At 58.1% G+C, this 20,994-nt stretch overlaps 1 protein-coding gene and 1 non-coding gene across 2 annotated transcripts; one reads left to right on the forward strand and one right to left on the reverse strand.

The window, feature by feature from the left end:
* Nucleotides 1-1,646: 1,646 nt before the first annotated feature.
* On the reverse strand, nt 1,647-1,752 carry LOC116628401. Its single transcript, XR_004298619.1, has one exon. It is a non-coding gene; the product is annotated as a U6 spliceosomal RNA (small nuclear RNA).
* Nucleotides 1,753-7,784: 6,032 nt separating this feature from the next.
* UBE2Q1 (ubiquitin conjugating enzyme E2 Q1) lies at nt 7,785-16,666 on the forward strand. Its single transcript, XM_032398703.1, is given in 14 exon segments — nt 7,785-7,892; nt 7,894-8,127; nt 10,370-10,474; nt 10,795-10,899; nt 11,465-11,515; nt 12,801-12,941; nt 13,139-13,223; nt 13,456-13,516; nt 13,625-13,715; nt 13,815-13,873; nt 13,960-14,008; nt 14,258-14,353; nt 14,579-14,645; nt 15,044-16,666. Coding segments are annotated over 14 exon segments (1,269 nt in total). The 5' UTR covers nt 7,785-7,799; the 3' UTR covers nt 15,076-16,666.
* The last annotated feature ends 4,328 nt before the right edge of the window (nt 16,667-20,994 follow it).

Here is a 20,994-nt window from a genome sequence, read left to right on the forward strand (position 1 = left end):
AATCAGGATATTTATTTTACTTTAAAGTAAAATGATACTGAGGGCATGGTTTCCATGAAAAAGCTCCCTCCACCAGCCCAGTGCCTTGAGACAATCAATGACTACTTTCTCTGTACCAGATATTAGCTGTTTTGTCCATAATGGCCCTATGTCCTTTCTAAAGTTTTCTCTTATCAGTGAATACTTCATGCTTTAATCAGTTATTGCCTGTTACTCTCAGTGATGGCTTACACATTGGCTTTATAGTGGGTGTCTTTTATAAATTTTTGATTATGTGTTTATTTCTTTTCATTACAAATATGCTGTATGTTTATTGTAAAAAAATTAAATACATAATCAAAAATAAATAAATCCAAGAAACTAATATTTAAAAAAATAAATAAAAGCTCAGCTAAAAGCAACCTATTTAACATGTCCTCAGTTCCTGAAATTGAAGGGCAAAAACAAGACAAGTACCAGAAAAGGAGCAGTGAGTGGCCACAGGCCCTGTGATGCGTGGCGGTGGGCACAGACCCGCACAAGCTGCAGGACAGACGCATACAGGTAACGATCTCCTAAGAACGAAAGAAATCTTGGAAGCGAGGAAAGGAGTGGAGACTAAAAGCCTTAAGGAAAAGAGAAGAAAAGTGTGCGATCACTCCATTTGGTGAGAGGGTCCGAGGTGGGAAAAAGACCCACCTTCAACATTTCAGATCAACATTTGTTGGGGATCTACTGTTTTCAATGATTGTATAGGTGTTGAGGATACAGTGATCAAAGCACCCAGCTATTAAGGAGGTCACAGTTTGGCGGCAAAGACTTACTACACAGTGTGGTGACCGCTCGGGTAGAGATATGAACAAGGTGCTACGAGGAGGGGAAGGTAATAGTTCCTGAGCATTTGCAGGAAATGGACATGAAACTGAGATTTCAAAGAGGAGGAAGCCAGCAAAACAGGGTGACTTAAAGGCATTTCAAAGTCCTGAACAAGAGGGGTGCCTGGGTGGCTCAGTTGTTAAGCGTCTGCCTTCAGCTCAGGTCATGATCCCAGGGTCCTGGGATCGAGCCCCACATTGGGCTCCCTGCCCAGCGGGAAGCCTGCTTCTCCCTCTCCCACTCCCCCTGCTTGTGTTCCCTCTCTCGCTGTGTCTCTCTGTCAAATAAATAAATAAAATCTTAAAAAAAAAAAAAAAGTCCTGAACAAGAATGTCAGGGAGCTGTACATGCAGATGTACTTAGTACTTAGGATTTTTCTCTTTTGGTGGATGCAGGGTGACTGAGGAAGGCTGAGTGTTCTCTGGAGTGGTTGCTTGTTTCTGGAATGATGGACTGGAGGGTCATGGGCTTGCTTGAAGCCCTTGGCTGCTCCTGACGCTCCTTTCGGGCCAGTCCATGTAGCCTGCTCACCTTGGCCTCTGTCTTCTCAGATTCCCCAGCTTTTGCTTCAAGTTTATTATTTTTTATTTTTATTTTTAATTTTTTAAAATATCTTATTTATTTGAGAGAGAGAAGAGAGAATGAGCATGAGCAGAGGGGGAAGCAGACTCTCTGCTGAGCAGGGAGCCCAACGTGGGACTCGATCCCAGGACCCTAGGGTCATGACCTGAGCCAAAGGCAGATGCTTAACCAACTGAGCCACCCAGTCGCCCCTATTATTTTTTTTTAAATAAAATATGAAATGCTTCATGAATTTGCATGTCAGCCTTGCACAGGGGCCATGCTAATCTTCTGTGTATCATTCCAATTTCAGCCTATGTGCTGAGAAGTGAGCTCTACTTCAAGTTTAATTCCAGCTCGACAGAGTCCTCTGAGTACAACCACCCGGTGGCCAAGGAGAGCTGGACCTCCCTCCCACATGTCTCCCTCACACCCTCCTCCCACACCCACCAGAAGGCGGTCAGGGAGAATGTCTGTCCCAGCCAGAACCATGCAGGGTGATGGACACATCTAGAAGGGTCAGCCTTGGGGCAAAATGGTAACCAGGCAAAGTTCTGCGGGGACACTCCCATTGACTCTGATGGTAAGGAACATTTTCTCTTGTGAGGCACCGCAATTAATGCTATTTTTATTTATTTTTTTCAAGATTTTAATTTATTTATTTGACAGACAGAGAGAGAGCACAAGCAGGGGGAGCAGGCAGAGGGAGAAGCAGGCTCCATGCTGAGCAGGGAGCCCAATGCGGGGCTCGATCCCAGGACCCTGAGATCACGACCTGAGCCGAAGGCAGACGACTAACTGACTGAGCCACCCAGGCATCCCAAGTTATTTTATTTTATTTATTTATTTTTAAGATTTTATTTATTTATTTGACAGAGAGACAGAGAGAAAGGGAACACAAGCAGGGGGAGTGGGAGAGGGAGAAGCAGGCTCCCCGTTGAGCAAGGAGCCTGACGCGGGTCTTGATCCCAGGACCCTGAGATCACGACCAGAGCCGAAGGCAGACGCTTAATGACTGAGCCACCCAGGCGCTTCCCAAGTTATTTTAAATTTAAAACTATTTCACTGTTAAAAACTATTACCAGAGTAATACATATTCATGAAAACCAATTGGAAAACCCAAATTAGCAAAACAAAGTAGAAAAGATTCATGATCCTACCTCCTAGAAAAAAAGACTGTTAACACTTTACATATAAATATCTAATATATTTATACAGTAATAAAAATATTTTATTAAATTAAATAATTTTATTTCTTAAACAAAAAAATCTATATAATAGCTATACAAATAGGTAGATATTACATATCTCCAAATTAATGTGTACTTAGATAGGACACACATACAAAACATATATAAATTACAAGTGTACAGCTAAATTTTGACAACATGAACACATCCATATAGTCCCACCCCGATAAAAAAATAGAACATTACCACCACCCAGAAGCCCCCATTATGTTCCCTCCCAGTCATCATTCCCTCCTCTTCAAAAGGAACATCATGGAGGGCGGAGGGGGTGTGCTGCTTAAAGTTCAAGCACTCGACAGAAGTCATGGATACACAACATTGAATGTACTGAATGCCACTGGATCGGACACTTTAAAATGCTTACAACAGTAAATCCTACGTTACATGTATTTTCCCACAACTTAAAAAAAATGACTGAAAAAAGTAACCACTATTCTGACTTCTAACAGCACACATTGACTTTGCTTGCTTAATTTATATAAAGGGAATCATAATCTTTGTGTGGTTTTTTAGACATTATGTTTGTGAGATTCATGGGCACTGCTGAACACACTCCCTGTTCGGACACGCCCTCGTTCATCCACGCCACCACTGTGGGATTTGTGGTGTTTCCTGTTTTGAATTATTAAAAATAATATACTGCCATGAATGTACTTGTTCATTTTTTTTAAAGATTTTATTTATTGGGGCGCCTGGGTGGCTCAGTCGTTAAGCGTCTGCCTTTGGCTCAGGTCATGATCCCAGGGTCCTGGGATAGAGCCCTGCATCAGGCTCTTTGCTCAACGGGAAGCCTGCTTCTCCCTCTCCCACTCCCCCTGCTTGTGTTCCCTTTCTCTCTGTCTCTCTCTGTCAAATAAATAAATAAATAAATAATCTTAAAGATTTTATTTATTTATTTTAGAGAGAGAATGAAAGAGAGCATGAGAGAGGGGAGGGGCAGAGGGAGAAGCAAACTCCCCACCGAGCAGGGAGCCCGATGCGGGACTTGATCCCGGGACTCCAGGATCATGACCCAAGCTGAAGGTAGTCGCTTAACCAACTGAGTCACCCAGGCGCCCCTCATGTTTTTAGTGTACAAAAATATGCATTTGTTGGGTTCATAACTAAATCACATACATTTTTACTTATTTTGTTTAAAGGAGCACCCTGGGGCGCCTGGGTGGCTCAGTCGGTTAAGCGTCTGCCTTGGGCTCAGGTCATGGTCCCAGGGTCCTGGGATCGAGCCCCACGTCGGGCTCCCTGCTCAGCAGGGAGTCTGCTTCTCCCTCTCCCTCTGCAGCTCCCCCTGCTTGTGCTCTCTCACCTGCTCTAATTTTTAAAAATTAAAATTTAAAAAATTTTTCAAAAATTAAAAAATAAAGGAGCACTCTGTAAATCTAGACTTGTAACTTCCACTTACTGTTTCTCAAATACTTCTGTCAGTGAGTGTTCTTTGGTAACTATTTTTAATAGCTGCAGTGTATTCCACTGCAGGAAAATTTCTGCACATTTCTTTAATAATTTCCAAGTGACATTGATGGATCAAAGATTTTTAAGTTTTTAAATTCCTGACGTATTGGTAAATTGACCTCCTTTGGCTTGATTCTATCGGGGTTGCCCTGGGGCCTCAGGCTAAAGCTCCAAAGGTGAACACCTCTACCCTCTTGCCTATGCTGAGCCCTCTCCTTGTCCCCTCTTCTCCCTTACCTTTCTTCCCGATCTCCTTCTACTTTGAGGCCCAGTTCTTTCAGAATGTCCCCCTATTTCCATCTAAGTAACTTCTTTACATTCCTTCTTGGGAGTTATTCCTGACTAATATCACCCTTCAAGGCCCTTATCACTCTCGATCCCTCTGTGTTCATCACTCTGTATTACAGGTGATTACATCCGCCTCCAGTTTATCCACTACTGTGTGCTCCTGAGGGCAGGATCAAGTGAGTAGCAGCTGTCGTGGAAGGAGCCTCCCCTCTGTGCCAGGAGTCGCTGCCTCCCCAGTGCCCCTGCGGTTCCCCACAGGCACATATGTGTTGAGTCTGTGACAGAATGCTGTGCTTCTGGGAGCAAGTCAAAGGAGAAAGCCGCTCACTGTGTCCCAAACAGGTGCATCTGCTCACTCTGATAACACATGCCCTTTCGGAGGAAAAAAAAATCTCTACAGTTCATTTTTAATAGAGCAGCCAGAATGACCTTTTAACATTTTAAATCAGATCATGCCACTCCTAGCTTAAAATCTGCCTTGGTTTCCCTCTGCAGTCTGAATAAAACCCGCACAACCTACCGTGGTCTCCGCAACTCAACCCCCGCTTTCGCCACTGGCCTCATTTCCTACCCTCTCTCCTCTCCTGAGACTCAAGGTATGCTGATCCTCCACTTTCCAAAAACCTTGAAAGTTCCTTACCAGGTGCGCCACTCTAAGCACTCTCCTCATGTTATGTTGCCCAATCTCCCAACAACCGTATGAGGTAGGTGCGAGGACAATCTCCCTGTTACAGGAACAGAACCCAAAGCACAGAAAGGCTGAGTAACTTGCCTGGGTAAGGTCCTCCTTGATCTTAAAGTCAAGCCCAAGTTCCTAAACATGGTTTTGAATATCTACCAAGACTTGACCTCTGCCTGCCTCACCTGTGTCCCTCTCCAGACACAGCCTTCCGGCCCTTCCTCCGGCTTGCTCTGGTCCTACCTCAGAACCTTCCTACATGCCATCCTTTCCGCCAGGGACAGCGCCCAGCCCTTTCCCCCCGAGGAATGCTACTTATCCCTCAGGATTCAGCGTGCCGCCTCTTGCGGGATGCCTTCACAGAGCTCGTCTTGTCCTTGAGGCGCGTCCCATAGCTGCAGTGAAGGGCCTGCGTATGTCTGACCTCCCGCCGGGCTGAACGCAGGGAAAGGTGAGGACAGGGTCGGACGCGCTCAGCGCTACCTCACGTGTGGCAGGTGGCATCCTGTGTCTCGTGAGTCAGCTGGCTTTGCCGTATCAGCTTCCCCCAATGGAACGCAGGCTGCTCAAGAGTGGGGAGTTTTGTTTTACTCACTCCTGCGTCCCCAGCACCCGAGGATTCGTTCAGTGACTGCAACCATCACGTCCCTTCATGTCTAATGCCCCTGCCCTCCACATTTCAGCAGATAGGACTCCACACTAGGCTCCTACCAGAGGGCTCTCCCAGCCCGAGAGCTGAGGCACCAAACAGATCAGCAGAGAGGAAGACACCCCTCTCCCCTCAGTGACCACGACTTTTGACTTTCTGGAGTCCGTGGAACACCGTGGGAGTGTCTCGTCAGTTTGTTTTCTTCTATTAAAACCCTTTACAAAATATGGAATTCAGGGGCGCCTGGGTCCCCCAGTCGGTTAAGCATCTGACTCTTGGTTTTGGGTCAGGTCATGATCTCAGTCGTGCGATCGAGCCCCGCGTCCAGCTCTGCACCGAGCTGAGCATAGAGCTTGCTTATTAGCATTTTCTCTCCTCTCCCTCTGCCCCTCTCCCCTTGCTCACTCTAAAAAAAAAGTAAAATTTTTAAAAAACCATAAATAAAAAAGTTAATTAATTAATTAAAATATGGAATTCAGGATTTTCCAAATGGCTGCATCTGTGGGGGTTTTTTTGACTGGAGTCAAGCTATGTGAAAACCTCCTGAGAAAGCCTGCGAGGGAGGCGGAGCGGGGCAGCACGGCAGGGACTGGAGAGAAGCCCAGCACGCTGCTTCCCAGCTGTGTCCTTGCGTGGCCACCGCTTACCCCCCACTCGCAAAACAGGGATAAAAAATGCCTACCTTGCAAAGTTGTTGGGGGGACTAGAAATACTCGCAAGACGCCCTGACTCAGGAAGTGCTCAGTAGGTGGGAACTGCTACCACAGCCTTCTACGCTCCCGTCTTCACCCACGGACACGAAGGGGACACGGAGCCAGCCTTCGGGCTCCCGCAAGGAGATAAACGGCCCCAGGAAGAGCGGGCACGTCTCAGCCGGCTCCAAATACCCGAGCCCAGCTCGGCCACAGAAGGCCTTTATGGGCCGCCGCCGACCAGATGAACGAGCGGCCCAGCCCCGCGCACCAGGGTCTGCAGCCCGCTCCCCAAAAGCCCCCTCATGTCAGCGCAGGTGGGAGGAACCGGCAACCCGGCCAGCGGAAGTCTCCGGGCCCCGCCGCAGGCTACGCCGGGGCCCCGGGCAGGAGGAGGCCGGCTGCGGGCCCCAAGCCTCCGGACTGTCCGCCGCTCGGTCCCCGCCGGCAGTGCCACCTAGCGAGGGCCGGGGCCACCGCAACAGGCAGCAGCCGCCGCCCAGGTCGGGCCGTGCTCGCCCAGGCTGGCGGGTCACACCGGGGCTGGCCCGCGCCCGCGCCCACGGCGGAAGCCCACGCAGCCCCCAGCCTCGTCCCGCCCGCGGGGGCTGACGAGGCGAGGGTCAGCGGCCGACCACGCCCCGGACGGCAGGGACCGGACACCGCGCCGCTGTCTCCCTTCGGCGCCCGGCAGCCGTGTGGAGCAGGCACCGTGCGCGCTGCCCGGCCCAGAGCCGCCGCACAGACGGAGACACTGAGGCTCAGAGGGGCGGCGATCACCCAAGATCGCGCGCCCGGCGGGCGGCGGGGCGGGGACAAGCCTGCGAGCCCCAGTCGCCGCCCGCGGGCTCTCGCCCGGCCAGTAGCCGTGAAGCCCCCTCGCCGCACGCCGCACGCCCGCCGCGGCGAGGAAGCGGGTCCCGCGCGGGGGGCCCCTGGGAGCACGCGGCGCCCGGACACGTGACAGGGGAGCGCCGGCAGGGCTGACGCGCGCGCGCGCACGACGTGCGTAAGCACGCGCGGAGGCGCCGAGAGCGCCGGGCCCAAAGCCCCTGGGTCACGTGTGGAGGGCGGCAGGCGAGCACCAGGGGGCGGGCGAGAGGGAGAGGTCACGTGAGGAAGGCCGGCGCCGCGCGGTCACGTGAGGGGCGGGGCGGGCCGCCGAAGCGGAGGGGGAGGGGCGCGCGGCTTCCGGCGGCTGGGGGCCGGCGAGCGGGGGGGCCCCGTCCCGGAGGCGGCGGCGGCGCCATCTTGGCGAAGGGGGGATCAGGAAGTGCGGACCGCGGCGGCGGCGGCGGCGGCGGCGGCGGCGGCGGAGCCCGAGCGGAGGCCGGAGGCTCCCGGCCCGCCGGCCCCGGAGCGGAGCGGAGCGGAGGATGCAGCAGCCGCAGCCGCAGGGGCAGCAGCAGCCGGGGCCGGGGCAGCAGCTGGGGGGCCAGGGGGCGGCGCCGGGGGCCGGGGGCGGCCCGGGGGGGGGGCCCGGGGCCGGGGCCCTGCCTGAGGCGGGAGCTGAAGCTGCTCGAGTCCATCTTCCACCGCGGCCACGAGCGCTTCCGCATTGCCAGCGCCTGTCTGGACGAGCTGAGCTGCGAGTTCCTGCTGGCCGGGGCTGGAGGGGCCGGGGCGGGGGCCGCGCCCGGACCGCATCTGCCCCCGCGGGGGCCGCTGCCCGGGGACCCCGTCCGCATCCACTGCAACATCACGGTGAGGACCCCTCGGTGCGCCCCTCCGGGGCCCCTTGTCAGGGACTCGGGGCCACCCCGCACGGCTGCTTGCTCTCCGAGGACCTGGGAGGCCCAGTCCCCCCGGCTCGGGGCTCGGCTCCTTCCCGGCGGGTTCCACTTGCTTCTGCCGCTGGAGCTTGTGCCGTGCGCCCGGAGTGTGCCACGGACCCTTGGTGGCAAGGGGCGCCCCGACATATGGCGCCTCGACCGGCTCCTGCCGCTAACCCGCATCCCGAGGGTCGTGATCTGGCCCCCCGCGACTTTGCCTTCCCGCCTGCGAAGGCCCCTTTCTTCCCCTGCTGTCATCGCAGGGCTCCGGGCCTCTGCCCTGAGCACAGCAGCAAGGACCTCCCTGGCCTGGAGCCCTGCACCATTCAGTGATGCCCCCTGGTCGCTCCTACCTTTGACTTAGGACGGTGCCACCTGTGGGATCTCTGCGCTGGCACCTCTCCCGAAGCCCCCCTTTGCTCCCTGAATATTACCAAGTGGGGGTTCGCAGGTTGTGGACTCTTCTTTTTGTTCTCCTCCTTTGGTTCCCCTTGCATTCCGGTGTAACCTCTAATTCTCCTCTTTTTGCCCCAGCTGGTAGCAGATCTGCCACTCCCCTCCTGTGCCCTGGGGTATCTCCAGTTGCCCTGGGTGGTTGCCTTTCCTGGTGATGTGGGAGGGCCATCCCCTTGGTTCTGAGCAGTAACGGCCCCTTTCTCCCCAGTGAACATCATCCCATGCTAGGCATGCTGAACTAGGAGACACCCTACATGTTCCCTGTCTGTGCATCTTCAGACACCTTTGCAAGAGGCTCAGCGTCGTATAACCTGAGGAGGCTTAATACTGTGCGGCAGAGCACTGATTCTGGCTGATCCTACCTGCTGTGATAGCGTTCTCCCTGCCAGGGGCGTTAGGGAGCCAGGGGACAGGCAGGCTGACTGCAAACGCCAGTAGTCTGGGGAGAGACTGACTTGCCAGTTGTGTGGTACTTGGGGGCCTGATTGCAGTTTACGTGGTCCTTGTTTTCTATCCCTTTTCCTCCATCAAACCAGGTCAAGGCGTACGGCAAGCCTCAGCCTGGGTTGGATGGTGCCCCACCAAAACGCATGTCCCATTTCCTCCTTCCTCCACTTTTTTTGCACTAAAAAGTTGAGATTGAAGGACTGGGTGTGGTTTAGTGAGGTGAAGACTTGAGCATCTTTTTTGCGATCGTTTTTTCCAGCACTGAGGGGCTAGCACTGTGACAGAGCTAAGACCCCCCAGTAGAAGTGGGTAGGTTTCCCTGATGTGGGTGGAAACCCCAGGAGCTGATTCTGTTCCTGTATTGAACTTCCAGCTCCTGGAGGGTAGGTTTGCCCCCTTCTAGCTGCCCTTCTAGTGGCCAGAGTCCATCCACTGTCTTTGTGCCCGGAAGGAAGTTAGTTTAGGAGGTTCTCAGTCACAGTCCCTGTGGCCCCTGCAAAGGAGACTTGGCCTGAACTGGGCCCCTCGGTTTGGGCAAAGGGGGAGTCTGGTCAGGCTGCATTTGGCACCGTGGCTCAGGAATGCTGGGAATGCTAGCAGCGTAGGCTTCTTCCTCCCAGCCTGCCATGTGGAGCCCTGCAGCCTACGCTGGGCAGAGAGGGTGGCAGGCTCCCAAGGGAGCGATGGGGAGAACTGGCCTTCCAGGGCGTCTGCTGGGAGTGACCTGGTGGGGAGAGTCTTCCTGCTCCCTTCTTTTAGGTTCTGGAGACAGAATCTACTTTTTGCCTCTCCTTCCCTAGCTAAAGTGAAAGTGATCTGCAACCTTTGCTTTTTTTCACATCAGTGTGATTGTGATGAGGGGACCCCTTCCTGAACGGACCGTGGGATTGGAGGAGCAGCAGGGCTGGCGGGCTCTGTGCTGGGAGTGGGAGAACCCGTACCGGCAGCGTGGTGGAGAGGAGACACCCCCCCACCCCCCACCCCCCCCACCCCCACCCCCCTCCCCGTGCACAATGTGGCTGCACTTTGTCTGATGCTTGCTCTTGAGAAGAGAAAAGCCTTCAGGCTTTTTGGAAAGGGCCCTCTCGGGGACTTCTCCTGGCCTGGGGTTCATTGGGAGGCTGTTCGGTTAGATAACCTGCTGAGCTGGGCTTTTGTTGGGGGTAGAGGGGGCAAAGGGACTAGAAATGTTGGGGGGAGAGGAGGTAGGCAAAATGTAGCCCTTCCCAGGGTCTCCCGTCTTGACCACTGTTCCTGCTCTTTCCCCTCAGGAGTCCTACCCTGCTGTGCCCCCCATCTGGTCAGTGGAGTCCGATGACCCGAACTTGGCTGCTGTCTTGGAGAGGCTGGTGGACATAAAGAAAGGGAATACTCTGGTGAGGGGCCAGGGTGCTGGGGTGGGGGGCACCCTTTCTTGCTGTGAGGCCCATGTCATGGAGACACCCTGTGAAAGGGAGACATACCTGGAAAGGGCACATCTGGGGGCAGACTCCTCAGAAGAGGTGTTTTCTGAAGCCGGAGGGAGAGCCTTGAGCCAAACCCAGCGTTGGTCCAATAAACTCCCCCCATAGCCACACGGTCCCCAAGATTTAGAGAACTAGGTACCACATGGGGTTTTAGGAGCTCATCCACACACGCCTGTCCGGAGTGAATGGGGCCGGAGCATTTGACTCCAGCACCGTGTCCCCTACCCTAGCTGTTGCAGCATCTGAAGAGGATCATCTCCGACCTGTGTAAACTCTACAACCTCCCTCAGCACCCAGACGTGGAGATGTTGGACCAGCCCCTGCCAGCAGAGCAGGTGAGCGGCGGAGGGGCTCCGGGGGCCCTGTGGCACTCAGTGAACCCCTGTCCATTGAGACACACCCACAGGAGTGTCTCTCCCCTTCCGGCCACTCCAGACACGTACGCATGCCGTGGCTCTCGGCTTTCCGTCTCCAGACGGGGCGCTAGTGGTCTCACCTCCTATCACATTCACCCACGGGCGTGTCTCCCGGGTTGAGGGGTAGGGGCCTTTTTACTGTTAGCGGTAGCAGTGGGCGGCCATCGGGGGCCCGGGCTCCTCGCTGAGACCCGCCAGCGTGGCGTCAGTCTAGAGGCGATAGGGAGGGGTTCTTGGGAGAATCGCACCGGGCCACACACACAGCCACTGGGCATCTCCTGATCTTTAGCTCGTGGCGGGAGGAGGACAGGCTGCCAGTGAAGTTGCTCCCTGAGCTGTGGCTTCCATTCAGACCTGGCTGGCGGAGAGGCTGGGGCGTGAGGGCAGGCGCCCCGTCCCCAGACCCGGGGCTCGGGCAGAGGTTGGAGGCCACGTGCTGGGAGGCCACTGGGGCTCTGATCTCTGCCTTCCCCTCCCGCCGCAGTGCACGCAGGAGGACGTGTCTTCCGAAGACGAAGACGAGGAGATGCCTGAGGTAGGGCTGCCCCCGGGGCGGCACTGCGGGCAGGTCTTGCAGTCAGCAGCATTGAGCACCTGCTGTTTACGGCGCTGCGGCCTAGACTGGGGAGCAGCCAGAGTCGTAGGAGACGGGGCGCCCCCCCCCACACACCTGTGTCTTTAGGCCACACGGTCACGGGTAGCATCAGGGGCCTTGCGGTCGGACCCACGTGCGCGTCCGGTGTCTCACTGGGGCACTTGAGCTGATCTCCCGAAGCTGCAGTTTTCGCACTCGTAAGACGGGATCGTAACGACTACGCGGGGTTGCTGTGAACGGGCAGCCAGGTGCTGTGCGTGGACTGCGCCCCGCGGCGGGTGATAAGCGCGAAATCCTCTAGATCTGGTCTCTGAAAACGTAGACGCGCTCGCGGAATGTCACGCAGCGGTCAAGAACTTGAGCTTCAGGGCCACTGGAACGGGAGTGAGGTCGTGCTGCGCCGAGGTGGTGGGCGTGATGGTAAACCTGGCCGACCTCCGCCTTCCCGTCTGGGGAGCGGGCCTGACGACAGAAGGGCAGCGTGCAGGGCCTGGGACAGCACCTAGCACGTGACGGGCATTCCGGGGGTGTCGGCAGCCAGGGTGACTGCGGGGGCTGGTAGCCACCACGTTCTGCCAGAGTGAGCAGCCCGCTCCATGGCCTTGGGGTCGCTGCTTCTGTGGGAGGTGGGCAGCCGGCGCGCCGCCCCACGCACAGTGAGCTAACTGCCCACCTGGAGCGGGGGGAGTGAGGGGCCCGTTCTGTTCTTGACTCTCCCACCTCCCTCGTCCCCATGTCGGGAGCAGGTGCCTCCGCGTGCCTGATCCAGGCCCCGCACCGACGGGGCAGGCGGGAGACTTCTTCTGACCCGGGTACCCGCTAGACCCGGAGTCCTCAGAACTCCCGGGAACCCTAGTGACCCGGTGAGACGTGAGTTTTGACTCACAGCGTCAGGCCAGAGTCCTTCTAGGAATTACTGAGGAACTCTCGCTGCCCAGGGGGAGTTTTAGGGATGGCTGGAGCAGGGTCATTCTAGGGAACAAGACGGCTGAGTCCCTGCTTGCCTTCCCCGGGTCCTTGTGTGGTTCTGCTGCCTGAGACCTTCAGATCGTGGAGGGAGCGGGGCTGGGACTTGCTCCAGAAACGGAGAGGCACTGTGTTCACCAGCCTGCCCTTCACACGGCTGTTCCCTCGCCTGCGGCTCGGGACGGGGAGAGCGGCGGGCCGTCTGCACAACCCGTGCCGGTTCTTTCCTCTCTCCCACCCTGCCTCGCGCCTCACCCAGGACACGGAAGACCTAGATCACTATGAAATGAAAGAGGAGGAGCCAGCTGAGGGCAAGAAATCTGAAGATGACGGCATCGGAAAGGAAAACTTGGCCATACTAGAGAAGATTAAGAAGAACCAGAGGCAAGATTACTTAAACGTACGTGCTTTCTCCGGGAGAAGTGGGCGGGGGCTGGTGGGTGCTGGCTGGGAGGTGGGGGTAGGCCCTGGCACGTCTGTCTGGGGGCCAGACGCTTCCTCCGGGTGGGCTGTGGTGTGTCTGAGCCCGGCCTGGTCCAGCGCACCTGCCAGGCTGCCCGGCGTGTCTCCAGAGCGCGTGTGTCCTCTCCCGTGCAGGGCGCGGTGTCTGGCTCGGTGCAGGCCACTGACCGGCTGATGAAGGAGCTCAGGGATATATACCGGTCACAGAGTTTCAAAGGCGGTGAGTGCGTGTCACGGAGGGCCCTCGAGAAGTTCTGGGGTATGTGAGAGTTCGTGAACCTTTCAGGCCACGGATCCGGCGCCTCGAGCCAGTGGCTTAGACTGGGCGCGTGTCCGTGTGGGGTGGACCTGGAGCCTTTGACCTCTGTTCTGTCAGCCTGGGAGAGGGGGTGCATCGGGCTCCTCGCCCCTCGGACTTTCCTGACGACACGTGTTTTCTTCCCTCTTCCCAGGAAACTATGCAGTCGAACTCGTGAATGACAGTCTGTATGATTGGAACGTCAAACTCCTCAAGTGAGTGCACACGGGGCAGCGGGCGGGGAGCGGCCCGGGGGAGCTGGCGCGGTCTCGGGGCCCCTGGGCTGGGACCAGGGCTCTGAGCCCACGCTTCTTACTTCAAAGAGTCGACCAGGACAGCGCTTTGCACAACGATCTCCAGATCCTCAAAGAGAAAGAAGGAGCTGACTTCATCCTACTTAACTTTTCCTTCAAAGTAAGACCTCCCTCTGCAGCCAGGCGCCTTCCTTGCCTTGTGGAGGGCAGTCCTGGGGGGCGCGGGCCCCCTCTGATGTCGTCTCTGTCTCCCTCGCAGGATAACTTCCCCTTTGACCCGCCGTTCGTCAGGGTCGTGTCTCCAGTCCTCTCCGGAGGGTGAGTGGCTGAGCGAGGGCGGAGGGTGGGGAAGGGGCGTGCAGCTTCCGTCCGGCACAGCCGCCTCCCTGACCTTCCTTCTGCAGGTACGTTCTGGGTGGAGGTGCCATCTGCATGGAACTGCTCACCAAGCAGGTGAGCCCGCTGCTCCCTCCGGGCGGCCTGGGCGGGGGACTGACGTCAGCGTTGATGCCGGGGGCGGGGCGTCACGTGGCCCTCTCGTTCTGCGGGGCACGGCCTGCACCCACTGCCCCCCGCCGACAGCTGCTGGTCCTCCAGGAGCGCAGGGCAAGGCCCCCTCCCCACGCAGCTGCCCTGGGGCCAGGCGCAAGGTGCCTCTGGGAAGTCTCCTGACCTGTGTGCCCCGTCGCTCCCCGTTCCCAGGGCTGGAGCAGCGCCTACTCCATAGAGTCTGTGATCATGCAGATCAGCGCCACGCTGGTGAAGGGAAAAGCCCGAGTGCAGTTTGGAGCCAACAAAGTGAGGAGCCAGGTCCCGGGGCTGCTTGCGCTCAGGACCGCCGGGATGAGGCCTCTGGCTGGTGCCTGGCCGAGCGGGCCTGAGAGCGGGGGGGTTGTGGGCACAGGGTCCTGCGGGTCGGCAGAGCACCGCGCCGGGGCGCCGGGGCGCCGGGGTCTCTAGCCGGCAGTGGTGGGGGAGTGGGGGGGCACGGCCGGCCGTGTTGATGGTGGCGTCCTGTCCCAGTCCCAGTACAGCCTGACGAGAGCACAGCAGTCCTACAAGTCCCTGGTGCAGATCCACGAGAAGAACGGTGAGCCATGGCCAGGGCCCGAGAACGTCACTTCCTGCCAGAGAGCAAGAGCCCCCCTTTCGGTTCCTGAGCCTTTACTACCCGTTACCACCATGCCTGCCCCTGTTCTCCAGAGAAGGGCTGGAGGTGGTGACGTCCACTCCCTCCCTCCCCAGAAAAGCACCGCCAGCCCGTAATACTTGGGGGGTGGGGGAGCTCGGTGGCTGCCCTCTGCCCAAACGCCCTTCCAGAAAGCTCATGTCACCGTGTCCTGTCACGGCAGACAGTTCCCCAGCCCCCGCACTGGGAAGCCCTTGCTAGGATCTTCCCACCCATGACCCTGGAGGTGCCCTCGGGGACCGGGCTGGGAGGGTGGGCTCGGGCCTGCGCCCCGCGACTGTCTCCTGGCTTCTCTGCAGGCTGGTACACACCCCCCAAGGAAGATGGCTAACCCTGGAGAGCCGTGCCTCCACCCCCCCTCCCCCGGCGCCACTGGACCAATTACCTTTGAATGCTGTATTCGGATCTCACGCTGCCTCTGTGGTTCCCTCCCTCGTTTTTCCTGGACGTGATAGCTCTGCCTATTGCAGGACAATGATGGCTATTCTAAACGCTAAGGAAAAAACACAGTTCCAAGTACTCAAGACTGACTCACAGACCAACCAACCACCTGGCTGGAACCCCTGCTAGCAGGCATTCTTACAAAAGGAACTTTCGAGCCTCCTTATATTGCTGGAAACTCAGCTGTGCTCCAGACTAGAACCTCCTTACCTATGCTATGGATTTTTAATTTATTTTCTCTTATTTCATGTACACTGCTTTTTTTGGTTACAGTGTATGATGGATGTGTATGAAAAAAAATGTATCTTTGGGAAAACAATTACAGTTTGTTAATTTGAAGATGCTGGTCTTGACTCATCTTTCTTTTTCTTCCCACCTCCCGCCCCACCCTCGTCCCCCCCTCGCTGCCTGGGCGGTGGGGGAGGGGCAGGGCCCGGCAGCTCAGAGGAGGGGCTGCACTTTGCTGCTGAAGCTCGCCTGGCTCGCCCCCCAGGTTTCTCCCGGAGGCCCCCCGGAGCGACCGGCACTTGTCCCCTCGGAATGCAGAGCCTGGCCCACTAAACCACAACGGAGCAGGCTGGAATGATGCCCTTGATGCTTAGGACGACTTTTCTTACCTAGTCACAGATGTTTCCAAATTTCTGAGAAAAAGAAAGTGAGGACGGAGGCTGGAGAGGCCGCTTCAGAGAATTGCTTCCAAATGAATGGAGGGGTGGGGGATGTGGTGCTCCCTGGCTCCCCTCCCTCAGAAAGGCCTCTGCTGGCCCCGAGTGACCTCTTGGACCTCTCGCTTCGTCAGGCTTGTGCAGGAAGATGGGCAGAGCCCTGAAGCAAGTTGTCTGGCTCGGAGAATCATGGGTTCTTTGAAGCCGCTCGCCTGAGGTGGGTCCTGCTGGAAAGGTTAGCTTCCTGGGGCTTGTTCGGGGCACCCAGGGCCTCACCCCGGCTCTGGGAACTGCTGGTCAGCGGGGACGGGTGGGGAGGCCGTGCGGTGCTGTGCGGACCCACAGGGTCCAGGTGCTGCCCGCCTCCTGGCCAGTGAGCCTGCTCTGGGGCCCCACCTGCCTGCAGCCTGGCTGGTGGGCCCGGCGAGGCTGGCCAAGGCTGGTGTGGGGGAGCCCAGACTCGGGGCCCTGGGCTGCGCACCTGCCGCACGCCAGCCCTCTGTCACGCTTTGTCAGAGACCCTGGCCGTTCACACTACCCCCCCTTCCCTGGGGGATCCTAAGTCGCTTCGGCGCGGGAGAGGTAGCCGGCTCGGACTCTGCGCACACCCACCTGACACGGGTGCTGGTACGCACGGAGGCTGAGATAAAGGGGCCCCGGGGGAGCACGCCACAGAGCTGGAATCTGGGTCTCGAGGCCTCTGTGGCTTTCTTCTGAACTTACCACCAGCCCTGGCTGGAATGTAGATTGTGTTTTTAGTAATGTGTACTGTGAGCTGTCCTCTGTACAATGTATTTTGTAATGTATTTTTCTCATCTACCAAAGGATGAAACAAATAAAATTATTTAAATAGTTTGGCTCTAATAAAATTAATTTTTTTTAAGATTTATATTTAGCTAATCTCCACACCCAACGTGGGGCTCAAACTCACGACCCCGAGATCCAGAGTCACACCCTCTACTGACGGAGTCAGCCGGGCGCCCCCCCAATACAACTAAAGGAACGGTGGGGTCCGTGTCCACCGGCACGAAGAGAGGCGCAGCTCCTGGGAGTTGGGAGTACCGAGTGGAAGAGAACCCTCCACCTTTTCCATCCAACTCAACACTCCCCTTAATGACCTTCATGAAGAGTTGTAAAGGACGTTACAAAGCACAAAAAAAGATTCAAGGCCCTAACATCCTGAATCGATGCTCTTCTCTCCACTAGGAAGACAAGGAGAGACGAAAAGCTCCTCAGGTCGCTGCCCTACACCTCGACGTGGGGCTCGCGGGGGGCAGCAGCTTCTAACCCCACTGCAGCAGGTCTGACGAGGCAGGGCTGGGGAGGGGGGCTACAGAGAAGGACCGACACCCCAACTCCTGAAGCATGCCATTATTTATTCACCAGGGTGATGCCTCTTTTAAGTGCTCCCTGATTCTTCTCTGGAAGGCCAGGAAAACCAAGCGTGGGCCCCTCCGTTCTCTGGAATCTCTTAGGGCAACTTCTGTCACACTCGGGGGGTACGCAGAAGAGACGCGGGGAGGACCCACTGGTGGCCTCCGGCTTCGACCTCGTGGAAGCTTCCTGGGTGTGGTACAGCACTCAGGCAGAGTTGGGGGGCCCATGACACGTGGAGACCTCTCTCTTCTGAGAGGTGAGCTGGGGGCAAGGCCAAATGGTCAAAGCAATCGTGGGCACCAGTGGCCTCTTCACCCCCAAGGCCTCAAGAGTGCACCGTGCTTGAGGACAAGGGAGACAGAACGGGACAGAGAAGGGGCATGCTGACAGTCGCCGCGTTATTTAAACTCGTCAAACATCAGGATGTGTGACTGGAAGAGCGAGAATTAGTCTCAGTGGGAAGGAGGCCCCCCCCCATAACCTCAGCTTGTTTCTTTAGCAGAATGCCAGGTCAAGGTGCAGCATCCGGGCCCAGGCGGCCTGCCGGGAGCCCCAGGGCGGGAGGGAGGGAGGACAGATACAGGGCAGTTACCGCCAAGGTCTAAGCACCAGTGATTTTCCCTTTGAGGATGCGATGGATAACCCAGTATGAACTCCAAGTGTCTGCACAGCACAGCACAAGGAAAGCTGGGTGGCCCGCGGTCAGGCCGAGGAGGAGAGGGGGGCAGCGGTGGGCGGACAAGTCTCTGCCGGTCGGGGTGGGCTCCCCGGGCAGGCTGACCCCAGATGGAAGTGCTGTGGACGTGGGAGGGCAGAGGAAGAGCAGATCAGAGGAGGCCTTACTCCTGTGGCTCAAGTTATGGCAGGGATCTGGGACTGCACATTGTCCAGTGGGAAATTCCGGGCACACGGAACTGCTCATTCGACTCTGCAGTGAGCACATTAGCTGGAGGGCTGGCGGCTGAAAAGCAGAGGCCTTTGCCCGCTGAGCAAGCTGTTCCTCCATGCTGGGAGGGGGGCCGGCGCCCTTCTCCGAGGCCTTCCCTCACTCGGGTCCCACCGTCCGCTCCCCAACCCCGGGGCCACCTGAATGCATGAAACTGGCCACACAGAGTCGGACCTCAGGTCCGTCCCCAGCTGTGCCATTTTGTTTTTATGAAATGGGAAGAAGTTCCTGTCACCTTTCTGAGACTTGTCCCCCTCCATAAAGGGGGAAAATGTCAGCCCACCTGATCTCTCAGGGCCACCTCAATGTCCACACAAGCGCTGAGCACCCCCCGACCTGGGGTGGGCACTCTGGCCCTTCTGCCTGTCTGAGAGCTGCTGTTTGGGGCACGGGGCTCCTCTATGCTCACCCCCCCAACACCCGCCTGGAGCTCCAGGGCCCTGGCCGGGAGCTGGTCACTCCCCACGCTGGGCAGCAGGGACCCTCTGCATGCAGTGACCCAAGATGACCTCTGGGGGTGCCCCTGCCCGCGGGTCCCATGCCCCTAGCCTCTGCACTTGGGTGACAGAGCATTCTCTCACCCACTCACATCTCACCCAACCCCAACCTTGGCCTCTCCCTCTCAACGATGTGAAAACAGGCCCCGACAGGTGTCCAGATCTAAAGAAACAGCCCGTCAGAAGGCCCCGCGTCCAGTGCTAACCCCCACCGGGGGTTTTCAAATCCTAGTTTTCTTCTATAATGGAACTCTTTCCCGGGGAAATCAAGCAAAATTCAATGTGCAGAACACAGACGAAAGCCGAGCAGCTCTGGCGGAAGTGGGACATGCCTGCCCTCCCCCCGGTACCACAGAACTCAGCCTTCGGGCAGCACCGGGGGCCCCTCTCGGGCATGAAACCAATACGCAAGAGGCAGCTCCAAGCACTGGGGAGAGCAAAGAAGAGACACCGAGAGGTACCCCGAGGCCTCTGCTGCCCTCAGTGTCCCCGCCGCCGTCCCACCGCTGCCCCTCAGTGTCCCCTCCGCCGTCGCCCCGCTGCCCCTCAGTGTCCCCTCCGCTGTCCCCCTGCTGCCCTTCAGTGTCCCCTCCGCCGTCCCCCTGATGCCCCTCAGTGTCCCTCTGCCGTCCCGATGCCCCTCAGTGTCCCCTCCGCCGTCCCCCCGCTGCCCTTGTGTCCCCTCCGCTGTCCCCCTGATGCTCAGTGTCCCTCTGCCGTCCCGATGCCCCAGTGTCCCTCCGTCGTCCCCCTGATGCCCTCAGCTGTCCCCTCCGCCGTCCCCCTGATGCCCTCAGCTGTCCCCTCCGCCGTCCCCTGATGCCCCTCAGTGTCCCCTCTGCCGTCCCCCTGATGCCCTCAGCTGTCCCCTCCGCTGTCCCCCTGATGCTCCTCAGTGTCCCTCTGCCGTCCCGATGCCCCAGTGTCCCTCTGCCGTCCCCCTGATGCCCTCAGTGTCCCCTCCGCCGTCCCCCCGCTGCCCTCAGTGTCCCCTCCGCCGTCCCCCCGCTGCCCCTCAGTGTCCCTTCGCCATCCCCCTGCTGCCCTCAGTGTCCCCTCCACTGTCCCCCTGCTGCCCTCTTCTGTCCCCTCCGCCGTCCCCCTGCTGCCCTTCAGCTGCCTCTCTGCTGTCCCCTCTGCTGCCCCCTGCTGTCCCCAGGCTGCCCCTCCGCCGTCCCCCGACTGTCCTACTGAAGTCCATCAAGTCTCAGAAGGGTGGAGGACGGTCACCTTTCTCTAGCATGATAGGCTGAGTCAGAGGGGGATGGCTCAGAAGTGGTCACTCCAGGCTGCACGGGGACTGCACTGGGAGGGTAGCCCACCGGCCAGAGTCGACGAGCAGGACCACAGGCATCCATCCTGTCCAGCACCCAGCACCTGGCCAAGCGGGGGAGGAAGGAGAGGACGGTGTTCCCCCGGGGCGGTCACAGCAGCCCCCAGCAAGAGGGCCGGAGGGCAGGGCTGGGAGCAGCAGCTTGTCCCTTCCAGGGCGTGAAGCGATGTCAGCAGCGGGATCTTGGGAGCGGACGCAGCAGAGAATCCAAAGTCGGAAGGCGGGAGAAGAAAGGAGCGGCTCTGTCTACGGCCGGGCGTGCAACCGTCCCAGGCCAGCCCGGAGTCCCCCAGGTGGCACGCTGTGGCGGAATCCGGTGCGGAGGGCCGAGCAGCGCCCGCGTGTCCCGCCCGGTGCAGAGTCTGCAGGCCACAGGCCTCACCGTTTGCGCCACATCCCACGTCTGTCTGTCTCCGAAGATGCGGCCTGTGAGTGAGCGCTGTGGATCTGCCCCACGGACCCAGCCGATGCAGGAGGATGAGACCACAACCGCGACCAGCCCCCGTCACCAGGCTCACCCCAGGAAGGCCCCGTGAGAAGGCCCCGAGGCCCGTGCCTTGGTGGCATGTGTGGCCCAGAAGCAGGGGGTCCGAGGGACGACGCTGGTCACCAGCAGCCCCGCCTCCCCACCGACGTTGAGGATGGTGGCCAGCTCAGGTCTCGGAAGCACTCCCTCAGGTGCAACACGAGGTAGGAGCCTCTGGGGAAGAGCAGGGAAGAGCAGGGATCGAATGTGGCAGGAGAGTCACCCTGGGCAGGAGGGCCAGGGCCCAGCCCTGGCAGAGACGGCGACAAGTGCCTTGGTGATCGCCACACGGAGCAAGAAAGCAGGGTGCTGGGGGCACAGGGCCGGGGGAGGCTCAGGCTCAGTGGGCGGAAACGAGACACGCGGGGCCTGGGGGAGAGGCATGGACAGAGCCCTTACTGGGGGGCTCTGAGCCGGCCGCCGTGACTTGTGGGCCTCTAAACGATGCAGATGTGCACTCTCTGT

The sequence above is a fragment of the Phoca vitulina genome, unplaced genomic scaffold, assembly GCF_004348235.1.
Source record: "Phoca vitulina isolate PV1807 unplaced genomic scaffold, GSC_HSeal_1.0 scaffold118, whole genome shotgun sequence".
Taxonomy (NCBI): domain Eukaryota; kingdom Metazoa; phylum Chordata; class Mammalia; order Carnivora; family Phocidae; genus Phoca; species Phoca vitulina.